The sequence below is a fragment of the Schistocerca gregaria genome, chromosome 9, assembly GCF_023897955.1.
Source record: "Schistocerca gregaria isolate iqSchGreg1 chromosome 9, iqSchGreg1.2, whole genome shotgun sequence".
Taxonomy (NCBI): domain Eukaryota; kingdom Metazoa; phylum Arthropoda; class Insecta; order Orthoptera; family Acrididae; genus Schistocerca; species Schistocerca gregaria.
In genome coordinates this window covers 102,447,916-102,465,716 of record NC_064928.1, presented here as the reverse complement: position 1 = coordinate 102,465,716, position 17,801 = coordinate 102,447,916, and the positions used below count along the sequence as shown (strand labels likewise).

The 17,801-nt window shown below is 43.6% G+C and overlaps 1 protein-coding gene across 1 annotated transcript in view; it reads right to left on the bottom strand.

Annotated features, from left to right (window-relative positions):
* Positions 1-7,479: 7,479 nt before the first annotated feature.
* The window catches only part of LOC126292117 (uncharacterized), a 63,265-nt gene continuing 52,943 nt past the window's right edge, over positions 7,480-17,801 (bottom strand). The window contains exon 2 of the mRNA XM_049985943.1: positions 7,480-8,615. Within this exon, the coding sequence (XP_049841900.1) occupies positions 7,948-8,615 (668 nt within the window). The 3' untranslated portion in view covers positions 7,480-7,947. The remainder of the gene's footprint in view (positions 8,616-17,801) is intronic.

The following is a 17,801-nucleotide window of genomic DNA, read 5'->3' as shown; positions in this document are numbered from 1 at the left end:
TACTTGAATAGTGTATTCACTACTACTAGCTAAAATTTATTGTGGAACTGAATTAGTCTTTCTCCCCTCTCATTCCTACTACCAAGCCCATATATTATCCTGTAACCCTTCCTTCTACTCCTTCCCCTAAAACCACATTCGAATACCCCATGAATATTAGATTTTCATCTACTCTTGCATACTGAATTTTCAGTTCAGTATCCTCATTTACCTCCCTCTCATCTTCTGCTTGGGATGTCAGATTGTATAGCTGCACTATCCTTGTCGGTGTCGGTTTGATGTTGATTCTGATGAAAACAACCTTATCACTGAACTGTTCACAGAAACTTACTCTCCACCATACCTTCCTATTCATGTTGAGTCTACTCCAGTTATACCATTTTCTGCTGCTGTTGATATTTCACTATACTCATCTGACCAGAAATCCCTGTCTTCTTTCCATTTCACTTCACTGACCTGTACCTTATTTAGACTGAGCCTTAGCACATCCCTTTTCACATTTTCTAGCCTCCCACCCACAGTTAAACTTCTAACATTCCAAGTCCTGACTCTCAGAACATTACTCTTTCAATGGTTACTAAATCTTTTTCTCATGGTCACCTCTCTCTTGGCAGCCCATCCCAGAGATCCAAATGGGAGACTGTTCTCAAACATTTTGCCAATGGAGAAATAATCATGGCATTTTTTTCAGTTGCAAGCCACATGTCCTGTAGATACACGTTGTCTCTCTTCAATGTGGTAGTTTCCATTGAATTCTGCATCCTTATACTGTCTTTAGGGACAGTTTCCCACCCAAAGTGCAACAGTGTGCCCCGAGATTCTGTCTAGTCCCCTGCCTTCTCTGACAAGGCTGTTGGCATAATGAGGGTGACTTCTGATGATGGAAGTCTTTGGCTGCCATTGCTGCTGATTATTATTCAAAATTTATGTGGTGGCAGGGATCAAACTTGAGACCAGGACATTTTGATTACTAATCGAAGACTCCCCCCATGAACCATGGACCTTGCCGTTGGTGGGGAGGCTTGCGTGCCTCAGCGATACAGATGGCCGTACCGTAGGTACAACCACAACGGAGGGGTATCTGTTGAGAGGCCAGACAAACGTGTGGTTCCTGAAGAGGGGCAGCAGCCTTTTCAGTAGTTGCAGGGGCAACAGTCTGGATGATTGACTGATCTGGCCTTGCAACATTAACCAAAACGGCCTTGCTGTGCTGGTACTGCGAACGGCTGAAAGCAAGGGGAAACTACAGCCGTAATTTTTCCTGAGGACATGCAGCTTTACTGTATGATTAAATGATGATGGCATCCTCTTGGGTAAAATATTCCGGAGGTAAAATAGTCCCCCATTCGGATCTCCGGGCGGGGACTACTCAGGAGGATGTCGTTATCAGGAGAAAGAAAACTGGCGTTCTACGGATCGGAGCGTGGAATGTCAGATCCCTTAATCGGGCAGGTAGGTTAGAAAATTTAAAAAGGGAAATGGATAGGTTAAAGTTAGATATAGTGGGAATTAGTGAAGTTCGGTGGCAGGAGGAACAAGACTTCTGGTCAGGTGACTACAGGGTTATAAACACAAAATCAAATAGGGGTAATGCAGGAGTAGGTTTAATAATGAATAGGAAAATAGGAATGCAGGTAAGCTACTACAAACAGCATAGTGAACGCATTATTGTGGCCAAGATAGATACGAATCCCACACCTACTACAGTAGTACAAGTTTATATGCCAACTAGCTCTGCAGATGATGAAGAAATTGAAGAAATGCACGATGAAATAAAAGCAATTATTCAGATAGTGAAGGGAGACGAAAATTTAATAGTAATGGGTGACTGGAATTCGAGTGTAGGAAAAGGGAGAGAAGGAAACATAGTGGGTGAATATGGATTGGGGCTAAGAAATGAAAGAGGAAGCCGCCTAATAGAATTTTGCACAGAGCACAACTTAATCATAGCTAACACTTGGTTTAAGAATCATGAAAGAAGGTTGTATACGTGGAAGAACCCTGGAGATACTAAAAGGTATCAGATAGATTATATAATGGTAAGACAGAGATTTAGGAACCAGGTTTTAAGTTGTAAGACATTTCCAGGGGCAGATGTGGACTCTGGTTATGACCTGTAGATTCAAACTGAAGAAACTGCAAAAATGTGGGAAATTAAGGAGATGGGACCTGGATAAACTGAAAGAACCAGAGGTTGTACAGAGTTTCAGAGAGATCATAAGGGAACAATTGACAGGAATAGGGGAAAAAAAATACAGTAGAAGAAGAATGGGTAGCTCTGAGGGATGTAGTAGTGAAGGCAGCAGAGGATAAAGTAGGTACAAAGACGAGGGCTGCTAGAAATCCTTGGGTAACAGAAGAAATATTGAACTTAATTGATGAAAGGAGAAAATATAAAAATGCAGTAAATGAAGCAGGCAAAAAGGAATACAAACGTCTCAAAAATGAGATCGACATGAAGTGCAAAATGGCTAAACAGGGATGGCTAGAGGACAAATGTAAGGATGTAGAAGCTTATCTCACTAGGGGTAAGATAGATACTGCCTACAGGAAAATTAAAGAGACCTTTGGAGAGAAGAGAACCACGTGTATGAATATCAAGAGCTCAGATGGCAGCCCAGTTCTAAGCAAAGAAGGGAAGGCAGAAAGGTGGAAGGAGTATGTAGAAGGTTTATACAAGGGCGATGTACTTGAGGACAATATTATGGAAATAGAAGAGGATGTAGATGAAGACGAAATGGGAGATACGATACTGCGTGAAGAGTTTGACAGAGCACTGAAAGACCTGAGTCGAAACAAGGCCCCCGGAGTAGACAACATTCCATTAGAACTACTGACGGCCTTGGGAGAGCCAGTCATGACAAAACTCTACCAGCTGGTGAGCAAGATGTATGAGACAGGCGAAATACCCTCAGACTTGAAGAAGAATATAATAATTCCAATCCCAAAGAAAGCAGGTGCTGACAGATGTGAAAATTACCGAACTATCAGTTTAATAAGCCACGGCTGCAAAATACTAACGCGAATTCTTTATAGACGAATGGAAAAACTGGTAGATGCAGACCTCGGGGAGGATCAGTTTGGATTCCGTCGAAATGTTGGAACACGTGAGGCAATACTGACCTTACGACTTATCTTAGAAGAAAGATTAAGAAAAGGCAAACCTACGTTTCTAGCATTTGTAGACTTAGAGAAAGCTTTTGACAATGTTGACTGGAATACTCTCTTTCAAATTCTAAAGGTGGCAGGGGTAAAATACAGGGAGCGAAAGGCTATTTATAATTTGTACAGAAACCAGATGGCAGTAATAAGAGTCGAGGGGCATGAAAGGGAAGCAGTGGTTGGGAAAGGAGTGAGACAGGGTTGTAGCCTCTCCCCGATGTTATTCAATCTGTATATTGAGCAAGCAGTAAAGGAAACAAAAGAAAAATTTGGAGTAGGTATTAAAATTCATGGAGACGAAGTAAAAACCTTGAGGTTTGCCGATGACATTCTAATTCTGTCAGAGACGGCAAAGGACTTGGAAGAGCAGTTGAACGGAATGGACAGTGTCTTGAAAGGAGGATATAAGATGAACATTAACAAAAGCAAAACGAGGATAATGGAATGTAGTCAAATTAAATCGGGTGATGCTGAGGGAATTAGATTAGGAAAGGAGACACTTAAAGTAGTAAAGGAGTTTTGCTATTTAGGAAGTAAAATAACTGATGATGGTCGAAGTAGAGAGGATATAAAATGTAGACTGGCAATGGCAAGGAAAGCGTTTCTGAAGAAGAGAAATTTGTTAACATCGAATATAAATTTATGTATCAGGAAGTCGTTTCTGAAAGTATTTGTTTGGAGTGTAGCCATGTATAGTTCAAATGGCTCTGAGCACTATGGGACTCAACATCTTAGGTCATAAGTCCCCTAGAACTTAGAACTACTTAGACCTAACTAACCTAAGGACATCACAAACACCCATGCCCGAGGCAGGATTCGAACCTGCGACCGTAGCAGCCCCGCGGTTCCGGACTGCAGCGCCAGAACCGCACGACCACCGCGGCCGGCAGCCATGTATGGAAGTGAAACATGGACGATAACTAGTTTGGACAAGAAGAGAATAGAAGCTTTCGAAATGTGGTGCTACAGAAGAATACTGAAGATAAGGTGGATAGATCACGTAACTAATGAGGAGGTATTGAATAGGATTGGGGAGAAGAGAAGTTTGTGGCACAACTTGACTAGAAGAAGGGATCGGTTGGTAGGACATGTTTTGAGGCATCAAGGGATCACAAATTTAGCATTGGAGGGCAGGGTGGAGGGTAAAAATCGTAGAGGGAAACCGAGAGATGAGTACACTAAGCAGATTCAGAAGGATGTAGGTTGCAGTAGGTACTGGGAGATGAAGCAGCTTGCACAGGGTAGAGTAGCATGGAGAGCTGCATCAAACCAGTCTCAGGACTGAAGACAACGACAACAACAACAATCGAAGACTCTACCTCTAGACCACAGGTGGAAATAGCTACTCACTCTAAAGCTGATTTGTCAAGTTGCCGACAGGTAAAAAGCAAAGACTGTTACATTCAAAGCTTTCGGCCAAAGCCACCTACAGAGAAGAAAGAAAAACACAAATATTCATGCAAGCAGGCACACCTCCCATAGAGATGACCATTATCTCCAGATGCTCTAACTGGCTACAGTGGCTGGAGAATGCAGTCGCGCGTGCGTGCGTGCGTGCGTTTTCTTTTATACTCTGCTTTTATGCTTTGGCAAAAAACTTTGTGTGTAACAGTCTTTTTCTTGTGCATATCTGCAATTCAATGTGTCATCTTTATGGTCAGTAGCAATCAATCCTTTTCATAATAGTTCACTGTTTTTGTTGTTGTGGTCTTCAGTCCTGAGACTGATTTGACGCAGCTCTCCATGCTACTCTATCCTGTGGAAGCTGCTTCATCTCGCAGTACTTACTGCAACCTACATCCTTTTGAATCTGCTTAGTGTATTCATCTCTTGGTCTCCCTCTATGATTTTTACCCTCCATGCTGCCCTCCAATGCTAAATTTGTGATCCCTTGATGCCTCAGAACATGTCCTACCAACCGGTCCCTTCTTCTAGTCAAGTTGTGCCACAAACTCCTCTCCCCAATTCTATTCAATACCTCATTAGTTATGTGATCTACCCATCTAATCTTCAGCATTCTTCTGCAGCACCAAATTTCGAAAGCTTCTATTCTCTTCTTGTCCAAAACTATTTATCATCCATGTTTCACTTCCATACATGGCTGCACACCATACAAATTGTTTCAGAAATGACTTCCTGACACTTAAATCTATACTCGATGTTAACAAATTCCACTTCTTCACAAACGCTTTCCTTGCCATTGCCAGTCTACATTTTATATCCTCTCTACTTCGACCATCATCAGTTATTTTGCTCCCCAAATAGCAAAACTCCTTTACTACTTTACGTGTCGTATTTCCTAATGTAATTCCCTCAGCATCACCCGACTTAATTTGACTGCATTCCATTATCCTCGTTTTGCTTTTGTTGATGTTCATCTTATATCCTCCCTTCAAGACACTGTCCATTCCGTTCAACTGCTCTTACAAGTCCTTTGCTGCCTCTGACAGAATTACAATGTCATCGGCAAACCTCAGTTTTTCTTTCTCCTCCATGGATTTTAATACTACTCCAAACTTTTCTTTCTCTTTCTTCACTCCTTGCTCAATATACAGATTGAATAACATCGGGGAGGGGTCACAACCCTTTCTCACTCCCTTCCCAACCACTGCTTCCCTTTAATGCCCCTCGACTTTTGTAACTGCCATCTGGTTTCTGTACCAATTGTATATGATTTGGATTTCCTGTAAATCTGTAGTGCTGATAAAGAGTGTACCTGGCAAGGAGACACAGTTCCTCATAGATCTATAGATGGCACAAGCTGAGATCACAATAGCCACAATCTGGCGGAGCCCTTCAATAAAATATGTGTGACTGGTCAAACACTGCCACTTGTGTTTTATTACTTCGGGCCACTTCTCTCTTAGTATACACTACTGACTGATCTTTTACACATACAATCACTTTTTTCTAGCCAGTCATTCATTCATTATACTTTAGCAGCTACTCAAAACTTTCATTTGTGCTACTCGTCACTGCAACACTGTGTGCTAACTCAAACTGAACTTCATAAACTTGACAAAGCCATAGAAGTGTGTGGCCATTATAATCATAATGATGAAAATGGCTTTAAAACAGCTAGTTGGTCACGAAGTAATACCAACAGGATGTTTCTATACCCATTTCTTATTCATTTCATGTTTCATGCTCTGCTAATTTTCAGATGACAAATTAATAACAGAAATTTTTTTGTTCTACAATCTGGCAAATTTGCACAAGTGTGTTAAAAGAGGGCTACTAACTGGTGGTACATATATACAGCAGTGTTCTTTCCTGACAGTCACTCAAATAACTCTTGATATGACACTACCTTTTAGAAATTATGTGGAAGATACTTGTTGGAAAATTAACACAAGAAACAACCTTATTCAGAAACTGCGCAGTACTAACTGGAGAGCACCAGCAGATACACTTTGAACTTCTGCACTTCCACGGCTGAATAATGTGCTCTGGTGTAGCTGAATAACTCTTGTGTAAATAAGACAGACATTCAGCTCATTATGACAATCATTTCTCGGTATGTAAGAACTACTCCACTGTAATAGCTGCCAACACTGCACTACACAGTCCTTATCCCAAAATTATGCATAATCTTCAATTTCCCAGCCATGAAGATATACCCAGGTTGATAACAAATAAACTTCGATCCAGAAATGCTCCTTCGAGATTGGCCCAACAACGAGCTGAAAGCAACTTCACAACTGATAGCAAATGGTGTGAAACCTGGGCTACAAATGTTCCATTTCAAGTGTGACATCTTACTGATGCTCTACAGAGACATCACCATCTGTCCATCAAGCTTTGGCTAAATAACGAGACTTGACATTAGCATATAACAATTATTTGTTAGTTTAATGTGTTAGTTGTATACATGCCTTGTTTCTTTCCATGTATTTCTTGTGTAGCGCTACACGGGTATGCTTTACAAATAAGTGAACAATTCTTTCAAGTTACACAGTACAGAAATTTTATATGTATTTTCCAGCAAATTTAAAAGCCATTATATACACTATCTAATAATAATTATTACCTTTTCTGCCTTTGTGTGTTCAATACTGCCTACTACCTGAAAATTTGTTCATCACAGTCATTTTCCTACATTTTTTGGGACTTCATATTTTGGCCATTTGATGTAAAACACCACCATCATAAATCCTGTATTAAGGTACATTGATAATTGTTATTTAAGGACTGTCTACTCTCAACTTAATATTTTCAAAATTTAACTATTTAATGTCCTTAATATAAAATAATTAAAATGTTATTGATTTCACTTTAAAAAGTTTGCACAACTTCAGCTGAAGTTGAAACAGAACAATTAATTTATAACTGTATTTTTGTGACAATTACGTAAATACGACTATGTAAATCTGTAATTGTAATACATCACATTTTGCAAAAAAAATTCATTGTTGTAAAAATATATGTAAAATTAGTAAATTGTAAGGCATTCCAATGTCCAAGAATGCCATCTTTCTGAATAACATGTGATGCAGCAGATAGATTCTATACTCTGAGGGGCAGATGTGCGACTTGCTGTAGTTGGGATCAGCGTAACTTTTTTGATACAAGTGGAGGAATATGATACGGATAATAAACCACAGGAAATGTTAACAGTTTATATACAAACAGTGTTGAGTATTTAAGACCCAGTTATTCCACTACAGGCAAGTAAAACTGTAACTGCTTGTTTTCAGGCTTATCTGGATTTAAACAGTTCGAAGGGAGAAGAATGAGGCCTGTCAGAACCTCTACGATAATACGCAACATCAATTGGCAGGTACTTTACGGTAGTGTGGAGTGGTTAAAAGTTTGTGTTGCCAATAGATCAGTTTCATCCACATGTGCAAGTTCTTCCTCAGCTATGAGCTGTGCCAATTTTAGTTTAGTCATCACCTGCCTCCTAGGGGAGAACTTTTTCACTGTCGTGGCATATGCCAGAAACAAACTGTCTATTTCATCAGTACCCGCTCTGCTTTCTAGATAAGTGATGACAGGAGCCTGCGGTTCTGTGGGAGCCGTCACAGCCCTCATCTTGGCACCAGGTGGCACACAAACTTCTTCAGTAGATGCTGGCAGTTGCTCCTGCAAAGATAACCTGTCTGTCTCCAGTTTAAGTACAGTAGGTGCTTCAGTGCTGACGTCCAAATCGCAGGTGATCAGTTCGTGTTGCGGGTGTGTCGGGGGGCACCCAGGTCTTAGCTCCGACTCCTGTGCAGCCTCCTCCTCGTGTGCACTGTCTTCCGATTCTGCCCCCGTTTCAGGTGACGGACTCCCAGGTTCGGGACCAGTCACTTCTGCAGAACTTGACCCGAGAGGCACAAAGGGGCGAAACATCTCCATTTTTTCAGACCATATCCACCGTTTAGTGCTAGAACCCTCTTCCGAGCTGAGCCTCAAATATCTTGCATATGTATCGCGAAGATTTTTCCATTTTCGTTTCATCTGGTCACCTGAAAGTAAAAATGAGTGACTAATTAGGAAACAGTTTTGCCAAGTATAAATTACTAATTACTGTTTTGTGCTAATTACCTTAATTTAAGGCACTGGTACAGTAAGCAGGTGAGTTACATTTACAGACTTTCTATTAAAAGATGAAAAACAAACCAGAAATTGGAAAGCTTTATTAATTGCTGTTGTCTTATTTAGACCGACCAGATTAGGGCCTTAAGGTCCTTTTTTTTTATGTCTGATATGGAGCACCACATATGGAAACATATCACAATACATTCACTACGACAACAACAACAACAACAACAACAACAACAACAACAACAATATTTAGTATTACAGAAGCGGAAGGGATAAAGAGAGAGGAGAAGATTGGTATGACCATGACAGTGGTTGATAGGGGTGAACAGAATTTGAATAAAGAACTCTGCAAATGTGGACGAGAGAAAAGTTATGGAGGAGGGGGGGGATTGATGATAGCAAGGTGCAAAACTTCATCTTTGTCGTAGAAGATGGCCCATTAATTGTCTTTTAACTTCCCTGACATTTTGAGGAATATAATCAAGGGACGTTGTTAATGTCTAATATGAATTTGTGTATCAGGAAATCTTTTCTGGCGGTAATTGTCTGGAGAGTGTCCCTTGTATGGCATTGAAATGTGGACAGCAAGCATTTCTGGCAAGAAGAGAATAGAAGCGTTTAAAAGGTGGTGCTACAGAAGAATATTACACATTAGATGTCTAGCTCAAATAACTAATGAAAGATACTGAATTCAATTGGGAATTAGTGGGGGAGGAGCGTTATGGCCCAACTCTGCTACTAGAAGGGGATAGATTGAAGAACACATCTCCCAGTGGCAACTGGTGCTCATTTCCGTTGATGGGCAAAAGGTAATCAAACATTATACTGAAATTGCTCAAAACTGTGTGTGTCACTGTTGTGGTATTCAGTCCTGAGACTGGTCTGATGCAGCTCCCCATGCTACTATATCCTGTGCAACCCTCTTCATCTTTGTAACTACTGAAAATTATGTCCTCCTGAATCTGTTTACTGCAGTCATCTTTTGGTTTTCCTCAATGATTCTTCCCTCCCCACATACACATACTTCCTTCGGCAACTGTTGTTATAGATAGAAAAGCAATATTTGCTTTGTTTATCATTGCCACTGATCTGCATTGTATCAACATCACTAGCACTATAGCAGTGTTGTCTAAGCAGTTCAGTTATGCTTCTAGGCTCATGCTGTGCTCACGATTGGATACCTCCAGTCCCACCCCCTGCTGGTTAGCAGCCAATACTGTGATTGCGCGGTAGAGAATTTCCGAGACGTCTAATGCTGTAAACAGAATTCGTCTTTCGTGGCTTCGCACTCAAGCTTTCGAGTTGGGTTCGGAAAGGGCTACTACTGGACAACATTATGTACAGAACAGCTCAACGAGAAGGCAGCGAAGACCTTCATGTATTCTTGATAGGTCTCAAGAAGGCACATGACTCTTCATTGGGCGACACTGGTGAATTGGTTTACAGAGTTCAGAATAACCTACAAACTCGTCAGCCTAGTTACAAGCTCATCTCACTGATTCTAAAGTGCCGGCCACCATGACCGATCGGTTCTAGGCGCTTTGGTCCAGAACCGCACTGCTGCTACGGTCGCAGGTTCGAATCCTGCCTCGGGAATGGATGTGTGTGATGTTCTTAGGTTAGTTAGGTTTAAGTAGTTCTCAGTTCTAGGGGACTGATGACCTCAGATGTTGAGTCCCATAGTGCTCAGAGCCATTTAAACCATTTGACTTTAAAGCCAAAACTGGTGACTGAAGACTATCTGGCGATGAGGAAGACACGTGCCTTTTACAAGACGGAAGCCGATCCTACACATGAGTATTTTTTTTTTTTTTTTTTTAATGACTGGGGACGATTTTTTACAGAGGGGCCATAGTGTGATGCAGAAATAAAATAGAGGACTCACGTATGGAATTCCGAAGTCCAGGTGTCCAAAATGCTGATCGAGGCCGTAGAGCTATATGGTTGCTAAACTTTGTGTGATAGTAGAAAAAAATACTACAGTAATCTTCTCGTTTGTGAGTGAAAGACTTATGGGAGATCTCTGGTTCAGCACATGATGAGATCACTGAGGAATGGAGGAGTCCGCACAAATGTGAGCTGGAAGCAATGGGTCTAAAGATGGTTATATAAATATAACCGAAACCGGTCCCCTATGTTATTGAGACGTAAGTGTTGTGATCAAAACTGAACTTTAGTTAAAAGGTCGTGCGAGAGCATTCTCGCTTCCCGCACCCAGGTTCACGGTTTCGATTCCCGGCGGGGTCAGGGATTTTCTCTGCCTCGTGATGACTGGGTGTTGTGTGATGTCCTTAGGTTACTTAGGTGTACGTAGTTCTAAGTTCTAGGGGACTGATGACCATAGATGTTAAGTCTCGTAGCGCCCAGAGCCATTTTTCGGTTAAAATATACTTTATTGATCACTGTTCCAAAAATGTTAACCAAAAAAGTATACTGTACGGTTTGAAATAAAAATCAACGAAACACTCGTTGAAACTACCATATTTAAGCTCAACTTTCGCGTGGAAATAATTGTTCTGGTTTGTCTCCAAAAATCAACAATGGCGCATATCCCCGCAGCTCGAACAATTGTTGACAACTCTTCAACGATAGCCTCGCAAGATGATATTCAACACACATGGCGCGAGACTATCTCCACCTGAAGATGTAATTCCGCTGACCAAAATAAAGACTTACGAGAAAATTTCTTGAAATACACTCCTGGAAATGGAAAAAAGAACACATTGACACTGGTGTGTCAGACCCACCATACTTGCTCCGGACACTGCAAGAGGGCTGTACAAGCAATGATCACACGCACGGCACAGCGGACACACCAGGAACCGCGGTGTTGGCCGTCGAATGGCGCTAGCTGCGCAGCATTTGTGCACCGCCGCCGTCAGTGTCAGCCAGTTTGCCGTGGCATACGGAGCTCCATCGCAGTCTTTAACACTGGTAGCATGCCGCGACAGCGTGGACGTGAACCGTATGTGCAGTTGACGGACTTTGAGCGAGGGCGTATAGTGGGCATGCGGGAGGCCGGTGGACGTACGCCGAATTGCACAACACGTGAGGCGTGAGGTCTCCACAGTACATCGATGTTGTCGCCTGTGATCGGCGGAAGGTGCACGTGCCCATCGACCTGGGACCGGACCGCAGCGACGCACGGATGCACGCCAAGACCGTAGGATCCTACGCAGTGCCGTAGGGGATCGCACAGCCACTTCCCAGCAAATTAGGGACACTGTTGTTCCTGGGGTATCGGCGAGGACCATTCGCAACCGTCTCCATGAAGCTGGGCTACGGTCCCGCACACCGTTAGGCCGTCTCTCGCTCACGCCCCAACATCGTGCAGCCCGCCTCCAGTGGTGTCGCGACAGGCGTGAATGGAGGGACGAATGGAGACATGTCGTCTTCAGCGATGAGAGTCGCTTCTGCCTTGGCGCCGTGCAGGTGAGCGCCACAATCAGGACTGCATACGACCGAGGCACACAGGGCCAACACCCGGCATCATGGTGTGGGGAGCGATCTCCTACACTGGCCGTACACCTCTGGTGATCGTCGAGGGGACACTGAATAGTGCACGGTACATCCAAACCATCATCGAACCCATCGTTCTACCATTCCTAGACCGGCAAGGGAACTTGCTGTTCCAACAGGACAATGCAGGTCCGCATGTATCCCGTGCCACCCAACGTGCTCTAGAAGGTGTAAGTCAACTACCCTGGCCAGCAAGATCTCCGGATCTGTCCCCCATTGAGCATGTTTGGGACTGGATGAAGCGTCGTCTCACGCGGTCTGCACGTCCAGCACGAACGCTGGTCCAACTGAGGCGCCAGGTGGAAATGGCATGGCAAGCCGTTCCACAGGACTACATCCAGCATCTCTACGATCGTCTCCATGGGAGAATAGCAGCCTGCACTGCTCCGAAAGGTGGATATACACTGTACTAGTGCCGACATTGTGCATGCTCTGTTGCCTGTGTCTATGTGCCTGTGGTTCTGTCAGTGTGATCATGTGATGTATCTGACCCCAGGAATGTGTCAATAAAGTTTCCCCTTACTGGGACAATGAATTCACGGTGTTCTTATTTCAATTCCAAGGAGTGTAGTATGATTGTGGTTCGCTGAACCCTCTGACAAGCACTTAAATGTGAGTTGCAGAGTAGTCATGTAGATGTAGATGTCGGTGTTAACAGGCCCAGGCGAGGCGTAAATATTTGTGTCAAGCAGTCATCAAGAGCACACGGGTGGGCCTTCGTTTCCGAAAGCCCACATCGATGATGTTTCATTAAACGTTTCACACGCTGACACTTTCGATGGACCAGCACTGAAATTTGCGGAAGGGTTGCACTTCTGTCACCGTGAACGATTCTCTGCGGTTGTCGTCGGTCCCGTTCTTGCAGGCTCCATTCCGGCCACAACGATGTCGGAGATTTGATATTTTACAGTGTTGTGGCGTAACCACAAACGCAGGAACGAAGATGTGGAACCCAAGACCAAGAGCCGGCCTCAGTGGCCGAGCGGCTCTAGGCGCTTCAGTCTGGAACCGCGCGACCGCTACGGTCGCAGGTTCGAATCCTGCCTCGGGCATGGATGTGTGTCATGTCCTTAGGTTAGTTAGGTGTAAGTAGTTCTAAGTTCTAGGGGACTGATGACCTCAGACGTTAAGTCCCACAGTGCTCAGAGCCATTGGAACCATTTGGGAACAGTACGTTCAAAAGACACTGTGGAGACTCTATATTTACTTACAACGTTTTCGTACATGTTTTCTACTCATCTGTTCATAACTGAGTTTGGTTTCCGTAGCTTTCATTGTTGTTCTTTGTGTGTTATGGCACACGACAGTCACATTGTGTAACCATTTTTGTCCTGTACAGTATGTAAATGTTGGAAATGCTGGCTGATTTGATTACCTAGTAATAAGGGATAACCTTGAAAGGTCTCTGCTGGATTTCTTTCATGTTAATGTCTTAAATCTGTTGTCATATACGGCATACATTCCAATTCTAAATTTACTGTGGTGTTTCTGGCTCTATCTGGGAGGAGACTGAGCAGTGGAACGTGTTTACACATAATCAAGAACGATCTGTCACTCTACTACTCTTTAAAACACAGTTTATATGTAATTCATGTCACACAGTTTCATACCGAACGTGCATACGCTTTCTTTTATGTACTGTATATGATAAGATACTGTCATCCCCCTTCCCTTCTGTGTGAAAGCATGAATGAGCAAATGTATTTCTAGTTGCATGTTTGATGGTAGCAGACAAGCCTGTCTGCTAGAGAACAGTAGGACCAACGTCGGTACAGGTAGCTACCTTTCTAAAAGCAGAGAGGTTTCCATTCTTAGTATGGTCCTGTCCGTCCCTTGTCATGTTGGTATAGGAAGCTGCCTCTCTGGTCACTTCCGTTCTGTATCTGGAAGCACCCTCGGTAGGAGCGCAGGTCAGTCTGTCCGCGGCGAGCATCTGAAGTGGTAAGATGTCCGGCTAAGCGAGTCTCTAATAAGTCCGTAGGACAATGGATTTCTTAAGTTCAGCCTAACTGAAAATTTAATCAACTTTATTTCAAGTTTAGATCTAAAATATCTAATGTTATCTTAAATTGCAATGCAGTGTAATTCGAGTGTGAAGCTCAGAATATCTTCCAGTAGCTGCTTTGTCACTACTTTGTGAGTAAAGTGGAACCACGTGTTGATCCGTAACTAACTAAGTTCATCAATCTTAAATGCGAATGCGAAATTTCTTTATGTTCAACCCACGTGGGGTGTACTTTGTGAGACCAGTACCACGTGCTTATACAATTGTTTAACCCATCAGGTTAATAGTAAGACGATAGTAACCAGTTCGAGGTTTTTCTTTTGTAAATTGCGTTTCGATGTTAATTATCAAAATTATTGTGGAGTTACACTCTCTGTGTAAACCATGTTGACCTCGTGTAGCATGTGGTCTAATCATCAAAGTAGCCCTCACCTATTCTTTCCGGGAAGATTTCACAGACACTTAGTATGAATTTAGTATACCCGTGTGTGGTAATTTCATGATGGACAGGATTGCGCTAAGAACGTAATTTCTTTGGGTGAAAATTGAATTGGTTGGTTGTGGTCGATTTCCTCTTGCATGTGTTTCAACGTTCTTCGTGCGTTATTCTACGAATGTAGTGTTGCATGCAGTCTCCCAATCTTGGCTCCATATTTGATGTGTTTCGTAAGATTACAAACTCTCATTTTAACAATCCTAAATAAGGCACCAGTTTAGTTATGAATTAAGTCTAATATCCTGAAATTTTAAAGGAACAATGATCAATCTTAAAATAAATGTCCAAATGTAAACTGGTTTATTTGTTTTTATTTAAATTCTCATATATTATTAAAAGATTATAATTAATGTTAGTCTGGTTGGGAGTTTGGTAAGCTAGACTGGATACATGGTGAAATATAGTTGCTCAGTAATGCAAGGTTAACTTCCCCAGATAGCTCACAGCTTGTAAACCGCTTTTATTGTCTTTAATATCAACTTCAGAACAACTTAATGCATCAACATTACAACCTGTTTGTTTACTTCATCTACACAACATACGTGAATGTGAAGCCCTTTTGTGCTCCCAATCCTTAACAAACCAGACTGAAGCGCAGGTCGGGTCTGTGAGACCCCTCGCAGCAACGGCGCTACAAACGAACACAGAAGCAAAGCAGGGTTAAATGCGTTCAATATTGGTTTCAGATGGGCCCTGCACGGTGCCGATCATTCCCGAAACGTGGCGCACAGGCCGTCCAGAGTGAAATTACAGGTTCATTGCAGGCTCCGTATTTATCTCGTTAGCCCTGCTGCTCGCCCACGCGCGTTTTCACGTCCAGCTACCTGTTTCACTCACCTCTGCAGTGGCGTGAGATGAAAACTGGGACATGGGGCAGTACATCTGTACATTCCTTAGTAAGGCAACGTTTTCAAACTGAGTTGAGTATCGTCAACACCAATTTTGTGGCAAAGAATGTAAATTATCCTTTTCTGGCAGTTGTGGGTCTTTTATTAAAAAATGATATCAGTTTCAGTTGGTCGAGTCAAGTCTTCTTGTACACGTTACCCTCTGTATATCGAAATCGTTGGAGACACTGTACCTCGGTATCCTGATACGATTAATTTAATTATTCTGGGCGTTGTGCCTGCTGAAAAACAGTCGAATAACGTAGGTGAGCGCCTGCAAATTGACCATGCTGGGCAAAGGGGTCCTGGGAACTATGAGATGCTAACACCGATCGCGTCTTGAATATGGATGCACCGTGTATGGGTCAGCGAGGCCTTCCTATCTGGAGATTCCTGACGCAGTACACCATGAGGGTATCAGGCTGGCCACTGGTGCCTTCCGTACCAGTCCCATCCCCAGCCTGTGCGCTGAGGCAGGGGAACCGCCGCTCGCCATCCGGGGGAAACTCCTCATGGTGCGACGGGTGTGTTATTTCCTTGCCTGTCCTACCTCCCCTGCGTACCCTGTTGCCCGACCGCCTATGGAACGTCTCTTTTCCAGTCGTCCCAGGGCAACGAGACCATTTGGGATTCGTGCCAAGCATTTGCTAGAGTCCCTTGGTGTGGAGCGTGTGGCACCCCAACGACAAGGTTTTACCCGCCTGCCTCCCTGGTTGCTCCAGAGGCCCAGCGTCCTTTTAGACTTGTCAGGGTATCGGAGGAGTTGCCCTCGTGCGTTTGTTTTTACCTCCTTATTTTACGATATTTTAAACCAGCATCCCGACCATGTACCAGTATTTACGGATGGCTCCAAACAGTGGGACTGTTGATTGTGCTGTTGTCTTCCCTGATCGAGTCCTCAAGTTATGGCTTCCTGCGGCGTTTACCATCTTTGATGCCGAATTGTTTGCGATCTTGCGGGCATTGGAGCAGATGAGATGTGTTCCCAGTCTGAAGTTTCTCATCTGTTCTGACTCGCTGAGTGCCCTTCAGACCATGCAACACTTGTACCCAGCGCATACGGTCGTCCAGAACATCCAAGATGCCCTACTCCACCTGCAACGGCAGGGGAAGGTTTCCTTCTGCTGGGTGCCGGGGCACGTGGGTATTAGGGGAAACGAACCGGCGGATGTGGCTGCCAAAGATGCATGTTCCCTCAATCATGTTGTTGAATGTGCTGTCCCCCTCCATGCTGTTACCTCCCTCCTGCGTTTTCGTGTTATGCGTCAATGGGAAGATGAGTGGCTGGCAGTTTCTGACAATAAGCTGCGTCTGGTAAAGGCCACTACGCGACCATGGCGTACGTCCTACCAGTCATGCAGGCGGGATGAGGTTCTCCTCACTCGCCTCCGCATCGGGCACAGTCCCTTAATGCACGGTTTTTTACTCTGGCCGGAGGACCCCCCAATCTGCAGAGCTTGTGGCGTCCAGATTACTGTCCTTTATTCTCTGACCAGAGGGCGGTGGTTTCCTTGCCACCGTATTTGCCCTCTATTTTGCAAGACGACGCAACGACTGTGGTTAAGGTCTTACGGTTTTGTGTCCTGTCCCATTTGTTGCCTCGGATTTTAAGGAGAGGATTTTAATGTGCTGCTGGTTGACTGGCTCACGCAGGTTTTAGGTAAGAGGTCCGCCAGTCACGATTACCTACTTGTTTCACTTCGATTTCTGTTCTCTTTTCCTTGTGTTTCCTTTCCTTTTTAGTGTGTTTCTTTTCCTCTTATTTTGCCTCTGTACGTGAGGATTTGGAACTGCGTCAGGCCTGTGTCTTTTAACTGCTCTCCTTGTCAACTGCCCGTCTTCGTCCCTTCACCGCATGTGTTCCTGTTTCTATGCGTATGGGCGCTGATGCCCACGCTGTTTAGCGCCCGAAAACCTCAAACCACACACACACACACACACACACACACACACACACACACACACACACACACACACAGAACGGGAATGCTTTAACTTACCCTCTCTGGAAGGCCCACTCACCCCATGGGGTCTAACCTGTTTGCTGTGCCGCTTCTCAGAGTTATAATAATTTTTGTGGATTTTAGTTATCCTGGTGTATGATAATTGAGACAGGGTTGTAACCTCTCCCCGATGCTATTCAATCGGTACATTGAGCAAGCAGTAAAGGAAACAAAAGAAAAATTCGCAGTAGGTATTA